Source organism: Mastomys coucha, unplaced genomic scaffold, assembly GCF_008632895.1.
Source record: "Mastomys coucha isolate ucsf_1 unplaced genomic scaffold, UCSF_Mcou_1 pScaffold3, whole genome shotgun sequence".
In the NCBI taxonomy this organism is placed as follows: Eukaryota; Metazoa; Chordata; class Mammalia; order Rodentia; family Muridae; genus Mastomys; species Mastomys coucha.
Window position 1 is genome coordinate 72,367,888 of NW_022196909.1, and position 14,622 is coordinate 72,382,509.

Sequence of the window (14,622 nt, forward strand, 5' to 3'; positions counted from 1 at the left end):
TTGGGGTTTTGATATTTTGACCCTTTATAAGAAACGCGAAGTTGAAAGGAAAGGTTGAATAGTTTGGGATAGCAGAGAAGAGTAATATGGGGTACAAATTTGGAAAATAAATCGAGGGGTCCTTTAAGGAGGCTCCTGGTCCTTTAGTAGGGGGCGGGGCATCACTTGGACTCCGCCCTCAGAGGCCCGCCCCCGCTGAGCAGAGCAGAGGCGTGGTAAGGCACATTGTAGTCTAGGCTGGTGGGCGTGGCCTGGTGGCGGGGCGGGGCGTGGCTGGGCATTCTGCCCTGGGGCTGAGTCTCCAGGGGAGGGCGGCGGAGACCCGGGCAGGAGGCGGTGGCGTCTAGGGCGGCAAGAGCAGCATGGATTGGGGTACCGAGTTGTGGGTGAGTCTTCTTTACCTCAGCTCCCACGGTTCTCCCTTGCTGGGGTCCTGGCTTCTCCGCTCTTTGTCCCCGAAGTACCTTAGCCCGGACTCCACGCTTTCCCTTGCAGCTGATCCCTTGGGTCCCCGCCCTCTGGCCTCCGCACTCTCTCAAAAGTTCCTTTGGGACTTTCAAGACGTCCCGAGGGCCCTAGGGATACTTTGCCCAGGACCGGCATAGGGAAACTGAGTCACAGAGTTGAGAGTAAGACTATCTGAAGAAGTCCCTGGACCAGGCCAGGGAGGGGGGACAGCTGGGCGAGGTCACCTATTTTGAGCACCCTGGCCTGGCTTGGAGGCTAATCTTACGGCCCCTGGGTCCCTGCCCGTCGCCCGCTTGTCCTCCTGGGAGGGGGAGGGGACCCTTTGGTCACCTGTCCCACATGGGGCCTTCCCTGGGTTCCTTCCCTGCTTACAAATGGGACCCTGAGGGGGAGGGGAAGGGGCTATAGGACTCGGCCCCGGGCGCTGGGCGGAGCCACCCCTTACCCGCCTCTTAACCTCACCCAGGAAGCCCTAGAAGTTTCCCTGAATCCTTGTTGAACTAGCAGTGCAATCTTCGGATGTGGGGAGGGTGGGGGGGGGTGAGCCATTATAGTAGAGGCATTACAGTAGCAGGGGAAACTGAGTTAGTCAACTGAGGATCCTGGGGGAATCTTGGCGAATGGGGAAATTTGGCCATAGAGGTCCCCTGATCCTGCTTCCACGCACTTTGAGCTGCACAAACTCATCCCTTATGTGCCTGACTTTTGTGCCGGGCCCTCTGGATTTCTTTGGAATTTGGAGGGGATTAGAGGATGGGGGGAGCTGGAGTGGTGTAGCCTCCTTCCACACCCTTGCTGGCCACCCCTATTCCGAGACCCCACTGCCCGGTTTGGGGCCCTGGCCCTGTTGTCCAGGCCCTTCCCTGGAGGAGGACATGGGGGTTCCCGCCAGCTTCCTGCCTCTCCTGCGCCACGCCGGGGCGGCGCCTGGGGAAGTCAGCCAGACCTTGCTGGAACCGCTAAGCCCCGAGATTGTCTACCCCACCCTATCTCCTTTGTTCCGGGTCGCTGGGACTTCGGTGTCCCCCACCCAAGTGACCCTAACGTTCCCCAATCGCGCTCCTGTAATCAGGATCAGTTTGAGGTGCTGGAGCGCCACACGCAGTGGGGACTGGATCTGTTGGACAAATACGTGAAGTTCGTGAAAGAACGCGCCGAGGTGGAGCAGGCTTATGCCAAGCAACTCCGGTGAGCTCGAGGGTGGGTGCTTGGCTGCTCTGGGACTGCAGGGGGAGACCGCAGGAGGGCCGCGTTCTCAGCCTCCCTGCCTCTGTTCCCGCCCTTAGGAGCCTGGTGAAGAAGTATCTTCCCAAGAGAGCTGCCAAAGATGACCCTGAAGTCAAGTAAGAATGGGATAAGACACCGTGGGGTGGGGTGGGGCTGGAGGCGTGGGTCTCTCACCTTCCCAGAGGCCACTCCACCTCACACCTCCAGTCCCACCTCATATTTGGAGTCTGGATGGCCTAAGGTGGAATTTAGTCTCTTCCAGCCTAGAGCCCTTTTTGGTTTGTAAATTCTTAGCTTCTATTTTCCCTCAAGTGCTGTAGCAGAGTTGTTTGGGGGCTTTTTACTTATTATTTGTATTTTTGGAGAGTGAGATGCACCCATTTATCCACAGAGCACTTGTGGAAGTCAGAGGGCAGTTTGAAGTTCTTGCCTCTCACCATGTTGATTGATCCCAGAGATCAAACTCTAGTCATCATGTTTAGCCACAGGCATCCTTACCTGTTATACCATGTCACTGACCCTAGTTTTTGCCTTTGAGATAAGGTTTTTGTTGTCCTGTTACTCCGTCTAGCCAGGACTTGTCTCTTAACCCCAGAGCTTTAATGTATCAGAGACTTTGATTGCCTCTGTTCTCATCTGTAAAATGGGTCTTGTGGCAGAACTTACTACTCTATCTTGTGTGTTCAGAGAAGAACTTGAGTTTTTGTGTCTAAAAGTAGTGGCCAAAGCTGGGCATGTTGGTGCATGCATGTCATCCTAGCACCCTTGGTTTGCTTCAAGGCTAGCCTCAGCTATGTAGTCTAGGCTACATGCCACCCTGTCTCAAAATTCTAAACAAACAAACTGGTAGCCAGCCTGTAGTTATTTCCAGAAACTTTAAACTTCATTCTAAACCCTTCCTTTTAAAGTCTAAAAGGTGAGCAAATGTCTATTATTCCAGCACTCTGGATCTGTAGGCCCAGACTGGAAGATTGTGAGTTCTGGACCACCTTGGGCTACTTAGTGAGACTGTATTTTGAATAAATACATAAATAAAAGTTTTACTCCAAAACGTTTCAGAAATTAAGATAGTTGTTTTTTTGGTATATCTGGTTTCATTGGTGGCTTGATGTGAATGATACTCTAGGGTTTCCAAGGATTAGAAAAAGGTGTGTGCTCATTTGTATGTTTCATGTAGCCCAAGCTGGCCTCACACTCACTCTATAGCCCAGGGTGACAAGGAACTCCTGATCTCCATGCCTCAGCCTCCATGGTGCTGGGATAGATCTAGGCACCCTACCCACTTAGCACCTCTAGCCCCAGCCCGAGGACTGAAGACACCCTAACAAAGTCATTTCTGTTACTGTTCTCTAATCTAGACAATTTGGATGAAGTGTATAGTGTTTACATTGTAGAGGAGTCCCGAGTCATCTAGAGAGGGTCTGGGCCAGCAGCACAGAACCTGTGCAAATCCTGCTGTTGTATAGAATGGCTTGAGCATCATTTATCTTGGTGCCCTCTAAGTACCCTAAAAATGGTAGCCATGGCTACTGAAGGATTATTATATTCACACCTCTAAATTTGATAAGGGAGCTAGGCATAGTGGTTTAGGTCTGTGATCTCTGCAATCAGGAAGCTGAAGCAGGAAGAGCAAGTGGTCTCAGCTAGCCTGGGCTATCTATGTAGCTGGACCCTACTTCAAAACCTAAGCAAACATTTGATTCTAGTATTCTGCTACCAGTCAGGGAATGACTCATAGAAGATGTTGCAGAGGCCGAGCATGGTGGCACACAACTTTAATTCCATCACTTGAGAGGCAGAGACAGGCAGAGAGTCACAGGCTAGCCAGAGCTACCTAGTGAGATCCTGCCTCAAAAGACAACAGTAAAGATGCTATAAGCATTATTCCTCTGAAAATTTGGTTTGCAAAACGCTTCTGAATTAAGGCTGGACATTAGGGACACAGACTGTGAAAGAATGTAGCTCAAGACTTCATTTCACTTTTTCCTTTTGCTTTCTCCTTCCTTCTGCCTTTCTCTCCCTCCCTCCCTTCTTCCTCCCCACCCTCACTTTCTGTCTTTCCAGGGTCTCAAGTAGCAAAGGCTCAAACTCACTATATAGGCAAGACTGGTCTTAAACTCTTGATATTCCCTGCCTGGCCCTGGGTTAACAGGCCAGGTTCATCTCTAGTCCTGAACTCTCTTTGTCTCCTTCTGCCAGGTTCAGCCAGCAGCAGTCATTTGTGCAGCTTCTCCAGGAGGTCAATGATTTTGCAGGCCAGCGAGAGCTGGTGGCTGAGAGCCTTGGTATCCGAGTGTGTCTGGAGCTGGCTAAGTATTCACAGGAGATGAAGCAGGAGAGAAAGATGGTGAGACACCCCTCCAACCTATGCTCGATGAGGACCCTGTTAGAACCTCACTGAGGGTCTCCCATTTGTTTGCACAGCACTTCCAGGAAGGTCGTCGGGCCCAGCAGCAGCTGGAAAATGGCTTCAAACAGCTGGAGAATGTGAGTGTGTATGGGGGCAGCTGGTAGCTCAGGCCTAGAAGAGCTGGGGATATGTGGCTGCTTATTCATAGAGCCACTCACGTTATATGGCCAGGGCCTCCCTCTCCCTGTGGGGTACTCAGCACACCGACTATGCTTATACCTTCTATTGTGAGGTGGGGTCTGAAGTAGCCCCATTGAACTCTGAGTGTGTGTGTGGGGGGGGGCATTTGCATACCATGAGGTGCTTATGTAACTACAATTCTGGAGTCAATTGTTTCCTTCCACCACTGAGGAGTTTCTGGGGATTGAACTCAGGTAGCTAGCCTTTCTTGACAAGCACCTTTACCTGCTGAGTCATCCTTTTGGTTCTGTTTTGTTTTTTGAGACAAAGTCTCATGTTGGTCCAGGTTGGCCTTGAAGCCTCCTGGTGTTGGGGTGACTGGTGTGTGCGCCACCCACACAGTTGGCCGATGCTCAGCCCACTCTGCTACTGGGAGAAGGCAGATCCTTCATCCACTTTTGTCTCCTGTGTAGAGTAAGCGGAAGTTTGAACGAGACTGTCGGGAGGCTGAGAAAGCAGCTCACACTGCTGAGCGGCTGGATCAGGACATTAATGCCACCAAGGCAGATGTGGAGAAGGTGTGTATAGGGTGAAGTCCGCGACAGGCCTGTGCCATACCATAGAGTGTGGTGAGGCCAGTACCTGACCATGACCTCCACCCTGCTGTCCCACTTCCCAGGCCAAGCAGCAAGCTCACCTTCGGAACCACATGGCAGAAGAGAGCAAGAATGAATACGCGGCCCAGCTGCAGCGCTTCAACCGAGACCAGGCTCACTTCTACTTCTCACAGATGCCCCAGATATTTGATGTGAGTGCATTAAGCTTGTTGACAAAATCCCTCAGAAAAAAGCTCCCACTTGGGTGTTAGGATCCCAAACCCTATGTCCTTACTCCTAGATTGAAAGAGTGGAGCCTGCTGTAGTCCCAGTTTCTGGAGGTAGAGGCAGGAGGATGGCAGAAGTTTCTGAGTCAGCTTGGTTTACATAGTAAGTCCAGTAGGCCCAGGCTTAATAGAGAGACCCTGTTTCAACAGGGAGGGAAGGAAGAGAGGAGTGGGAAAGGAGTGGAGAGACAGAAGGAAGAAAGGAAAACACTCTGATTTTGAAACTCCTATTCATCCTTCTAAGCCCTAGCTTTAACAAGCTCCAGGTCTCAAATTTCCCCAGCCTTCTTCCCCACTCTCTGTCTCAACCCTGGTGTTAGGATTGTCTATATTAAGGCTCTGTCTCTTTGTAACCTCTTTTGAGAAGACTTTTCTGAGCTCCTGGCTCTGCATCTTCACCCCTGCCCCTGGAGTCATGAGTGCAGATCTGATTCTGTCTTCTCTATCAAGCCTGGACTTGAGGGCTGATGGTTTTAGCTTGGAGGTGTTTGCAGGGTTGGCTTACCCTCCACTCTCCTCTCCTCTCCAGAAGCTACAGGACATGGACGAACGCCGAGTCACCCGCCTAGGTGCTGGGTTTGGGCTCTTATCTGAGGCTGAACTGCAGGTGGTTCCCATTATTGGCAAATGCCTGGAGGGCATGAAGGTGGCTGCGGAGTCTGTGGATGCTAAGAATGTGGGTGCTCATCATGAGCCCAGGGGGGATGAGGTGTGGGCTAAGGGAGGGTGGCTCCTCAAAATGTGTCTTAAATTAGCTGCTGGTTGCCATTCTCTGTCCTTTCCCAAAGGACTCACAGGTCCTCATCGAATTACACAAGTCAGGGTTTGCCCGCCCAGGTGACTTGGAATTTGAAGACTTCAGCCAAGTTATAAACCGAGTGCCTTCGGACAGCAGCCTGGGCACCCCAGATGGCAGGTCTGAGCTCCGAGCAGCCTCCAGCCGTAGCCGTGCTAAGCGTTGGCCTTTCGGAAAAAAGAACAAGGTGGGGTCCGGAGCTCTCGGGGTGAGGAGTGGGTGGAAGGGGGGCCAGTCAGCTGAGGTCCTCAATGAGTCAGCTCCAGCCACATGGAACGCAGAGTCCTGGGGCAGGAATTTTCCTCTTGGCTGTGGGCCCAGGTTGGAGGAAGGAAACCGGAAGGCAGGCCTGGAAGCCCACTGGCTGGAAGGCAAGCTTGGGAGCCCACTGGCTGGCTTTGGAGTCCCTTTGAGCATGAGAGGGGACAGGGTTGAGAGCCTGTGGTATCTTCTGCTGAATCCTAAGACTCTTGAAGAGCTCATGTTGGCCTGACAGCTGTGACAATTGTCACCCAATCCCTGAGAGTCATCCTGCCCTACCTCCATCCTCTATGTTTTTGGAGACCCTCCACATCCTGTGCATTTTCTCTTTGGGAATTTGACTTTTGGGGTTCAGTGTATACCTTGACACCCCTTGGTTTATCCTTCCACAATCACTATCTTTTAGCTATTCCATGCAGTTTTTTTTTCTTTTCCATCCCATTTAACTTAGACTCCTCTTACTTGACACCTGCCATCCCTCCTTTCTTGAACTTGGACTTCTGCGCAGTAGGCAAGCACCTGATATCTCCCATCCCTCGTCCCCCTTAGCATAGGTGTCTGACCGTCCTGGTTCTTTTAAAAAAATTACTTTTATTTATGTTTATTATGTATATGTGTGTATGCTCATGCACATGTAAATGTCATAGAAGGGCTTTCAGGACTCAGGTCTCTCCTGGGTCCCAGGGATCAAACTTAGGTTGTTGTGCTTGGTGGTGGGAAACATGTTTTTGTACTGAGACATTACTTTGTCCCCAGCCTTTATGTCTGTCATACACCCTCCCTTCCAGACTGTGAGTGCAGAAGCCTGCTAGGTGCCTCACCTCCTGGGGGTGTGATATGAGTCCCTAAGACTCAAGGGACAAAGAACGCTTGGGAAGTGACTGGCACTTACCCCATACTCTTTAATTTATTAGATTTTTATATTTTGGGGTGTGTAGAGGTCAGACAATAGCTTACAGGAATCGGTTTTCTCTTTCTAGCGTGTGGGTGGTGGGGGTGGAACTCAGGGCTTGGCACAAATCCCTTTCCCTGCTGAGCACTCCAGCCCTGGCTCCCCTTCTCTTGTCTTCTTTGGCATCTCCCAAATCTTCCGTTATTGCTTTTATAGGTGTTTTCTGTGTGATCTTATCATTCAGTTGTGGTTTTCTTATCATTATTTTTCCCTCTTTCTCCATTTTGTTTTTCCTGTTTCCTGTGTCCTGTCTGTCCAACCTTCTCTGACTACATCCTCGTGCCTCCATACCTGTCCCCCTTCCCTGGCTCCCACTGTTAGCCACATCCCCCATCCCTGGCCCTCCTTGGGGGTTACCTACCCTCCACACTGTCTGATGGACCCTCATCCCCCCGTTCTGGCCGAGACCCTTTGGCCATACTGAGCGAGATCAGTAAGTCAGTCAAACCGCGGCTAGCATCCTTCCGCAGCCTCCGAGGCGGCCATGGGGTAAGTTAAGGCCAGATGGTGGGACCCTGGGCTCTTTCCTACCTCCTGCTGGGTCCCCCCAATTCCAGCTTTGCTCTGTGCATGGCCTCAGTCCCTAAAATCCCTGCTAGGGGAGGAAGGTGGACCTGGTATCTCAGGAGTGAGAGAGGCCCTTCGGAAACATAGGGTCACAAAGTCTAGACTCAGACCCTGTCTCACCTTACAGACTGTAGTCACTGAAGATTTCAGTCACCTGCCCCCGGAGCAGCAGAGAAAGCGACTCCAGCAACAGCTGGAAGAGCGGAACCGAGAGTTGCAGAAGGAGGAGGACCAGAGGTGAGCATGTGAGGCTCGAGGAGACCAGTGATGAATGCAGAACTAAGCAGGGCTACTCATGAACTGGGAGATAGCCTCCTCAGTAGAGCACTCGCCTGGTGTCCTGACGGCCCATCCCTGCTGCTACTATGTTTCAATGGTACCCAAGGCTTTTGCCTACACAATCTGGGCTCTGAAGGTCGTGGGTGGAGGTCAGCATCCTTCCTTCATTCTCTTTCTGTGAGGTGTGGTCTTTGGCTCTTTTTGCCTAGGCCAGCAAGCTCTAGATATCTAGTTTCTGCCTACCAAGGTTGCAGGTGGTGTGTGGCTGTATACCCAACTTTCTACATGGGTGCAGGAATCATAACTCTGGTTTTCAAGGTTGCTCAGTAAATGCTCTTAACCACTGAGCAGTCTCTCCAGCCCCATACCTTGTCTTTTTTGTTTGTCCGTTTTTGCTTTTTTAAAAAAATATTTATTGTTATTGTTATTGTTATTTTATTATTTAATTTATTTTTATAGTCTAGTCTTTATCCCTGTCCTGGTCCACCCTCTGTTTCACATCCCATACCTCTCTCCAAAAGGATGTCCCCACCTCCCCACCCCTGCTCTACTAGACCTCCCCATTCCCTGGAGCCTCAAGTCTCACTGAGTCAAGACCTGCAGTCCTTTGCTGAATATGTGTTGGGGGCCTTATATTAGCTGGTGTATGCCACCTGGTTGGTGACTCAGTGTCAGAGCAATCTTGGAGGTTCAGGTCCATTGAGACTGCTGGTCTTCCTACAGGGTCGCCCCTTCTCCTCAGCTTCTTCCAGCTTTTCCCTAATTCAACCACAGGGTCGCCAACCTTCTGCTTGTTGGGTCTTTTGAAGGGCAGTTATGCTAGGCTCCTGTTTGTAAGCACACCATAATATCAGTAATAGTGTGAGGTCTTTGGGCCTTGACTAGGTCTCACTATGTGGCTCTGGCTGGCCTGGAACTCACTATATAGACCAGGTTGGTCTCGAAAGCACAGTGATGTCAAGTATTAAATGTGGTATTAAAGATGTGCACCACTACACTGGCTTCACTTGACATTTTTTTTTTTTTTTTTTTTTTGAGTCAGGGTCTCTGGCTGGGACCTTGGCTGGGACCTCGGCTTGCTGAGTGGCCTAGGCTGATTGGCCAAAGAGACCACCCACCCAATGCTGGGATTACAAATATGACGTCTTGCCAGGAACTGGGTTTCTGCTGGGACTCCTTGTTCTGCAGGGTGATGAGAGTTTTGGCCTGGCGGGCAAGGAATTCGGCAAGTGATAAACAGGAATGACACAAAGAGGTGTGAGATCTGAGTGTATTTGCACAAAATAAGAATCAGGCTTATGTAGTATACAGAAACAGGGCAAATGTCAGGGATAAAGTAGGCAGGTAGCAGTCTCCTCAAAGTCAGTAAATCAAAGTCAGTAAATCAAAGTCAGTAAATCAAAGGGCCAGGTGTAAATGATTCCTTCAGAAGAACAATAGTGCTCTTCCCCGCTGGGCTACCTTGGCAGCCCTAAGCAAACACCCAACTATGTAATTCCTCTGGGCTGTCAGAAGTATGCACCAGGGGGTCTCATTCTTGTTATCCTCTCATGAATAATACATTACTTTAGCCCTGGGAGTATTTGTGACAGGCTCCCCATTTGCCAGAAGTTGCCAGAGACCAGCTTTTCTCTAATACGTAGTTTTCCATAAACTAACTTTATTGTCAGTAAACTTTAATGCCTGATCTTCTTCACCCTCTCTGGAGACAATGTGTCTGAATAGGTAACATCCTTGCGAAATTCCAAACCAAGAATCAGCTCAGCACTGAGGGCCGGGAAACATTGTTCAATTTAGTTTGGCTATAAGGAAATATTTCTTAGGGCACCTTTGTGCCTGAATAAAGAAAGCATGCAGATCTCTCCACAGACTTTAGCAGAGACCAATCTGGAACACATCAGAGCTGGGAGATGTCAGTGACTGAATACTCAGGAAGCAAGCTAGCTCCCTTTGAAGCTGTATGCCTCAGGTCTATGATCAGGATTTTTAGACCTGTCATGCAGACGTAACTGAAGTAGACGAGTGCTGCGTGACATGGTCTCATGCCAGGCTTTGTACAATGGAGCTGGGAATCAAAGTCCTGCCTTGTGCTTGTGCAGTGAACACTTGACTGAAGCCATCTCCACAGCCACATCTAATGGTTTTAAAGGAGATTGCTGCCATACAGCTTGGTGTGGTAGTCCCTGTCTGTAATGTCAGCATTCCATAGCCATAGGCAGGAGGATCCTAAGTTCGAAGCCAGTCTGGGCTTCTTGAGATACTGTCTCGAAACAATAGCAGTGAAGAACAAAAGCATAAAAGCTGGAAAGAGTCCTTTATTTTCCATTTCCTGTAAATCACTTCAGCAGATAGAACCTGCTGAGCCCTGTGCAGTCTCTTTCCATACATCACTGGTCCCCATAGTGATCTGCCTCAGTGGCTAAAGGTGGATGAAATCTGATGAGCCCTTATGCAGTCTCTTTCCAGTCCCCATAGTGATCTGCCTCAATGGCTAAAGCCGCTTGCCACGCAAGCCTGAAGGCCCTAGTTTGAGCTCAGATGGTGGAAGGAAAACCCACTCCAAACAGGTGTTGTGACATGTATCTGCACACACAGGCATGTGTGATAAGAAATAAATAAGCAAATAGGTAAATTAAAGAATAACCAGTTTATAGTAATATATATTTCTGTTGATCATAGTTTCTAAGACAGGATTGTCCTCTGTAGGCTAGGAGCCACCCTTAACAGCACTGGGGGATTCTAGGAGTACCACACCCCCAGCCTCACTGGGGGACTCTTGATAATGACTGTACCTCTGACCATGCCCCCAGCCCTTTTTTTTTCAAACTCCCTATCCCCAGCCCAAGACAGGGTTACTCTTGTGTAGCCCTGGCTGTCCTAGAACTTGCTGTATACATCAGGCTGGCCTTAAACTTCATAGATCCACTTGCCTCTGTCTCCCAAGTGCTGGGATTAAAGGTGTGCATCACCACCACCTGGATTTATTTATTTATTTTTTATAATTCTTATTTAGAGACTAGGTCTGGGTAAATTGCCTAGGCTAGTCTGGAACTTTGAATTCTCCTGTCTCAGTTTCCCAAGTAGCTGGAATGACAAAACGGGCACCTAGGCTCAGTTTCAAAGTTTTTAGTAGACTGAAAAATAAAACAAAATGTCCATCCCATAGAGCCTTACCCCATTCATGCCAAGAGAGCTCACTGTCTCCTTACCGCCAGCTCAGTCAGTCTGAGTCACAGTCTTGATAGGAGGAAAAGGAGAGCTGAGTTATCTAATGCTGAAACACAAAATATTAATGTGAAAAATCTGCCAGATTTAAAAGGACAAGAAAATCTTTAGTCATTCTTTCCAAGCAACAAAATGCTCTGCCCAGCCTCCTTATATAACACGAGTGACGCTTGCCACTTGTTAGCAGGTGGCCTGCCAAATCCTATTTGGCTGCTCACATGTGGCCTTCTCCACAGAATGAAAATCATGGGATGGAAGCCATGCTTGGAACTGCATGCAGCCTGGGTTTCTATAGTGGAGTGAAACATCTGCCTGCTGAGAGTAAAGAAGGCTGGCTTTTCTTTTTGTTTACTTTTTATTGTGTTTTTATTCATTCTTTTCTTTTGTGTATGGGCTTACCTATGTCATGACTCCTATGCATAGGTAAGAGGACAGCTCGCCGGAGTTGGTCTCTTTATACTACATGAGGCCCAGGGATGGAACTCAGGTCATTAGGCTTGGTTGCAGGTGCTTTTATCTGCTGAGCCATCTTGCTGACCTTTATTTTTATATTTTATTTTGAGACAGGGTCTTGCTAACTTTTCCAGGTTGCCTTGGAACTTTAGTCTTCTGCCTGGCTTATTTGTGTATTTCACATGTTGGTCAGTCATGCTTGTGGTGACCACAGGCCAACCGTGAGTGTGGTTCCTCAGGTGCAGGTAGTTTCCTCTGTGGGTGTATGTGTATGTGCATGTATAGCTGTGCATATGGAGGTCAGAGGGTCTCACTGATGGCTGCTCCATCTCTCTAGCTCATTCCCTCAGCAAGATAAGGTCTCTTGCTGAACCAGAAGCTGGTCTCGTGTCCTGCACAGCACTTGAGTTATAGGCACCTATGGGAGCTGCACCCAGATTTTCACATGGGTGCTGGGGATTCAAGCTCATGTCCTTAAGCTGGTGCAGCGAGGGCTTGTACCCACAAAGCCATCTCCCCTGTCGCCCATGTTTTTTGAGACAGGGTCTTTAACTGACCCACAGCTCAGATTTAGTCTTTCTGCCTCTGCCTCCCAGTGCTGGGATTACAAGTGTACGCCATCATGCCTGGCTTTTTACCTGGGCACTAGGGATTGAACTCAGGTCCTCTTGTTTATGTGCTTGGGTTACTCACTGAGTCAACTGTAGTCTTGTTTTGATTTTTTTGAGACAGGATCTCGCTAAGTTGCCTGGGTTGGCCTTGAACTCACTGTTGTAGCAGAGGCTGACCTTTAACCTGCTATCCTCCAGCTCAGCACAGGGACACAGGGACATTTGTCTCCATCACCAGAGTCTTGCCTCTCCTTGAGCCTGTATTTTACTTGGTAAGTCATAATAATGTGTGTTTTTCTTCCTGTCTGTCTGTCTGCCTGTCCTGTCTCAGGGAGGCCCTGAAGAAAATGAAAGATGTATATGAGAAAACACCACAAATGGGGGACCCTGCCAGCTTAGAGCCCCGCATTGCAGAGACTCTGGGCAACATTGAAAGGCTGAAGCTGGAAGTGCAGAAGTATGAGGTCAGAGGCATGCCCTGGGGAGGCCTGGTGGCAGGCAGAGCTGCATGAGTCACTGTGGGGTGGGGGACAGGGAGGTGCTGGGGGATAGAATTCAGCTGCCTACCATCTAAGTTCTGGATGTGCATGGGTGATGTGGTGAAATGACCCTAGTCCAGACTGGGAAGACCTCAAAACTTTGCTTTGGAACTCACGCTGTGGTCTCCATCCAATCCTAGGCTTGGCTGGTAGAAGCTGAAAACCGGGTCCTCAGTAACCGAGGAGACAGCCTAGGCCATCACACTAGGCCCCCCGACCCCCCAACTACTGCTCCACCTGATAGTAGCAGTAGCAGCAACAACAGTGGATCCCAGGATAATAAGGAGAGGTAGGTAGGGAAACCAGAAGCACTTAGGAGGTGTGGGCTTGGTATAGCACTGGCCTAGAATTTCCCAGTGAGGGGCTATGGATGTGGCTAGGGTGAAGCTCTGCTTAGAATCCCCCAGTGAGGGCCAAGGGAGTGGCTCAGAGACCCTGGAGGGTCGTGCTTCCATCTTTTTTCCATTTCTCAAGCAGCTCGGAAGAGCCCTCTTCAGGAGAAGGCCAGGACCCCCCCATCTATACTGAGTTTGATGAGGACTTTGAAGAGCCTGCATCCCCTATCGGCCATTGCGTGGCTATCTACCATTTTGAAGGTGGGCCTATAGCATGAGTTAAGTTTTTTGTTTTGACAAAAAGAACTTAGTCTGAAGCCTGTAGCTCAGTATAGCTCAGTGGTAGAGTGCTTGCAGCATTTATGAGGCCTTCCATTCAGTCTCCAGGATTAGCTAAAGGAAGGACCTGGTACCAACTTAAGGAAGGGTTTATTTCTTATTTTAAACCATCTTTATTTATTTTGTGTGTGAGAGAGGTCAGAGGATGACTTTCAGGAGTGCAGGAGTGGGTTCCCTCCTACCATCTATGTCCTGGGGATCAAACTCAGGCTTTCAAACATGACAGCCGGCACCATTACCCACAGAGACAGAGCTGCCTCATAGGCTTTCAATTTTCCTTTTATTTAGTACAGAACCCCAACCAGTGAGATGGTGTTGCCTGTATTCACAGTGGGGCTTCCCATCTAAACTCAGACAATCATCCTAGAAGTTTGTCTCTGAGATTAGGAGATGCCAGATCCCAGGGGATGTAGCAGTTGCTTGGAGCTATGACTTCTGATCAGATTCACCAAATCTGACCTGCTCCCCCTACTCCTCCAACAGGATCCAGCGAGGGAACTGTCTCCATGTCCGAGGGGGAAGATCTCAGTCTGATGGAGGAAGACAAGGGTGATGGATGGACTCGAGTCAGGAGGAAACAGGGAGGTGAGGGCTATGTGCCCACCTCTTACCTCCGAGTCACACTCAACTGAACCCCACCAGAGGGAGATGAGGGGCAGGGCTGTCAGCTGCTGCTTCTGGGCCCCAGGGGGCCCCAGGACCTTGCACTTTATTCTTGCCCACGTGGCTTTTGGCTGAGACCTGTGTAACCTGCTGTCCCTCATTCACCTCACCTGTCACCCTACAGGGACCCACTTGTGGCTTCCCGTGTGGTTGTACGTATTTGTCATTTAAGACCTTTCTTCCTGCTGGTCTGTTTGGGCCAAGTTTTGTTTTATATTAAAAAGTCTATATAATTATATAAAGTTCTTGGATTTTGTACCTCCAGTATCAGGAATGGACCTGCAGAATGCATCTCTGTGGAGAGGCGGCTTGGCAGTTGAGCTCTGGATGCTCTTGCAGAGGACTAGGGGTTGGTTTTGAACAGCGGTTCCCAAAGCTCACAAGCATCCATGCCTATGCCCCCTCTGGCCAACTCTGGCAGTTGCACTCATACCTGCATGTACCCTGCCCAAGTTAAAATGAGATAAGAGCTACTTTTCTTATGAGTCCATGTG

The 14,622-nt window shown here is 49.6% G+C and overlaps 1 protein-coding gene across 4 annotated transcripts; it reads left to right on the forward strand.

Annotated features, from left to right (window-relative positions):
• The first annotated feature begins 227 nt into the window (after positions 1-227).
• On the forward strand, positions 228-14,369 carry Trip10 (thyroid hormone receptor interactor 10). 4 transcript variants are annotated; one of them, XM_031347955.1, is made up of 15 exons: positions 228-386; positions 1,541-1,656; positions 1,755-1,811; positions 3,895-4,042; positions 4,120-4,182; positions 4,699-4,803; positions 4,905-5,033; positions 5,638-5,784; positions 5,897-6,091; positions 7,439-7,606; positions 7,812-7,921; positions 12,584-12,716; positions 12,932-13,080; positions 13,266-13,387; positions 13,949-14,369. In XM_031347955.1, exons 1-15 carry the CDS (start codon positions 363-365, stop codon positions 14,095-14,097), a joined length of 1,815 nt encoding a protein of 604 aa, XP_031203815.1. In that variant the 5' UTR covers positions 228-362; the 3' UTR covers positions 14,098-14,369. The 4 variants fall into 4 exon arrangements, with proteins under 4 accessions (XP_031203815.1, XP_031203816.1, XP_031203818.1 ...); XM_031347956.1 differs by having other exon boundaries at positions 13,269-13,387; XM_031347958.1 differs by lacking the exon at positions 7,439-7,606 and having other exon boundaries at positions 229-386; positions 13,269-13,387.
• Positions 14,370-14,622: the final 253 nt, after the last annotated feature.

What these genes read in the sequence shown, in the direction of transcription:
- Trip10 (XM_031347955.1), top strand. Translation starts at nt 363, where the DNA reads ATGGATTGGGGTACCGAGTTGTGG. An exon ending in ATTGGGGTACCGAGTTGTGG is followed by an intron (nt 387 to 1,540) that starts GTGAGTCTTCTT and finishes TCCTGTAATCAG; the next exon opens with GATCAGTTTGAGGTGCTGGA. An exon ending in CTTTCGGAAAAAAGAACAAG is followed by an intron (nt 6,092 to 7,438) that starts GTGGGGTCCGGA and finishes TCCCACTGTTAG; the next exon opens with CCACATCCCCCATCCCTGGC.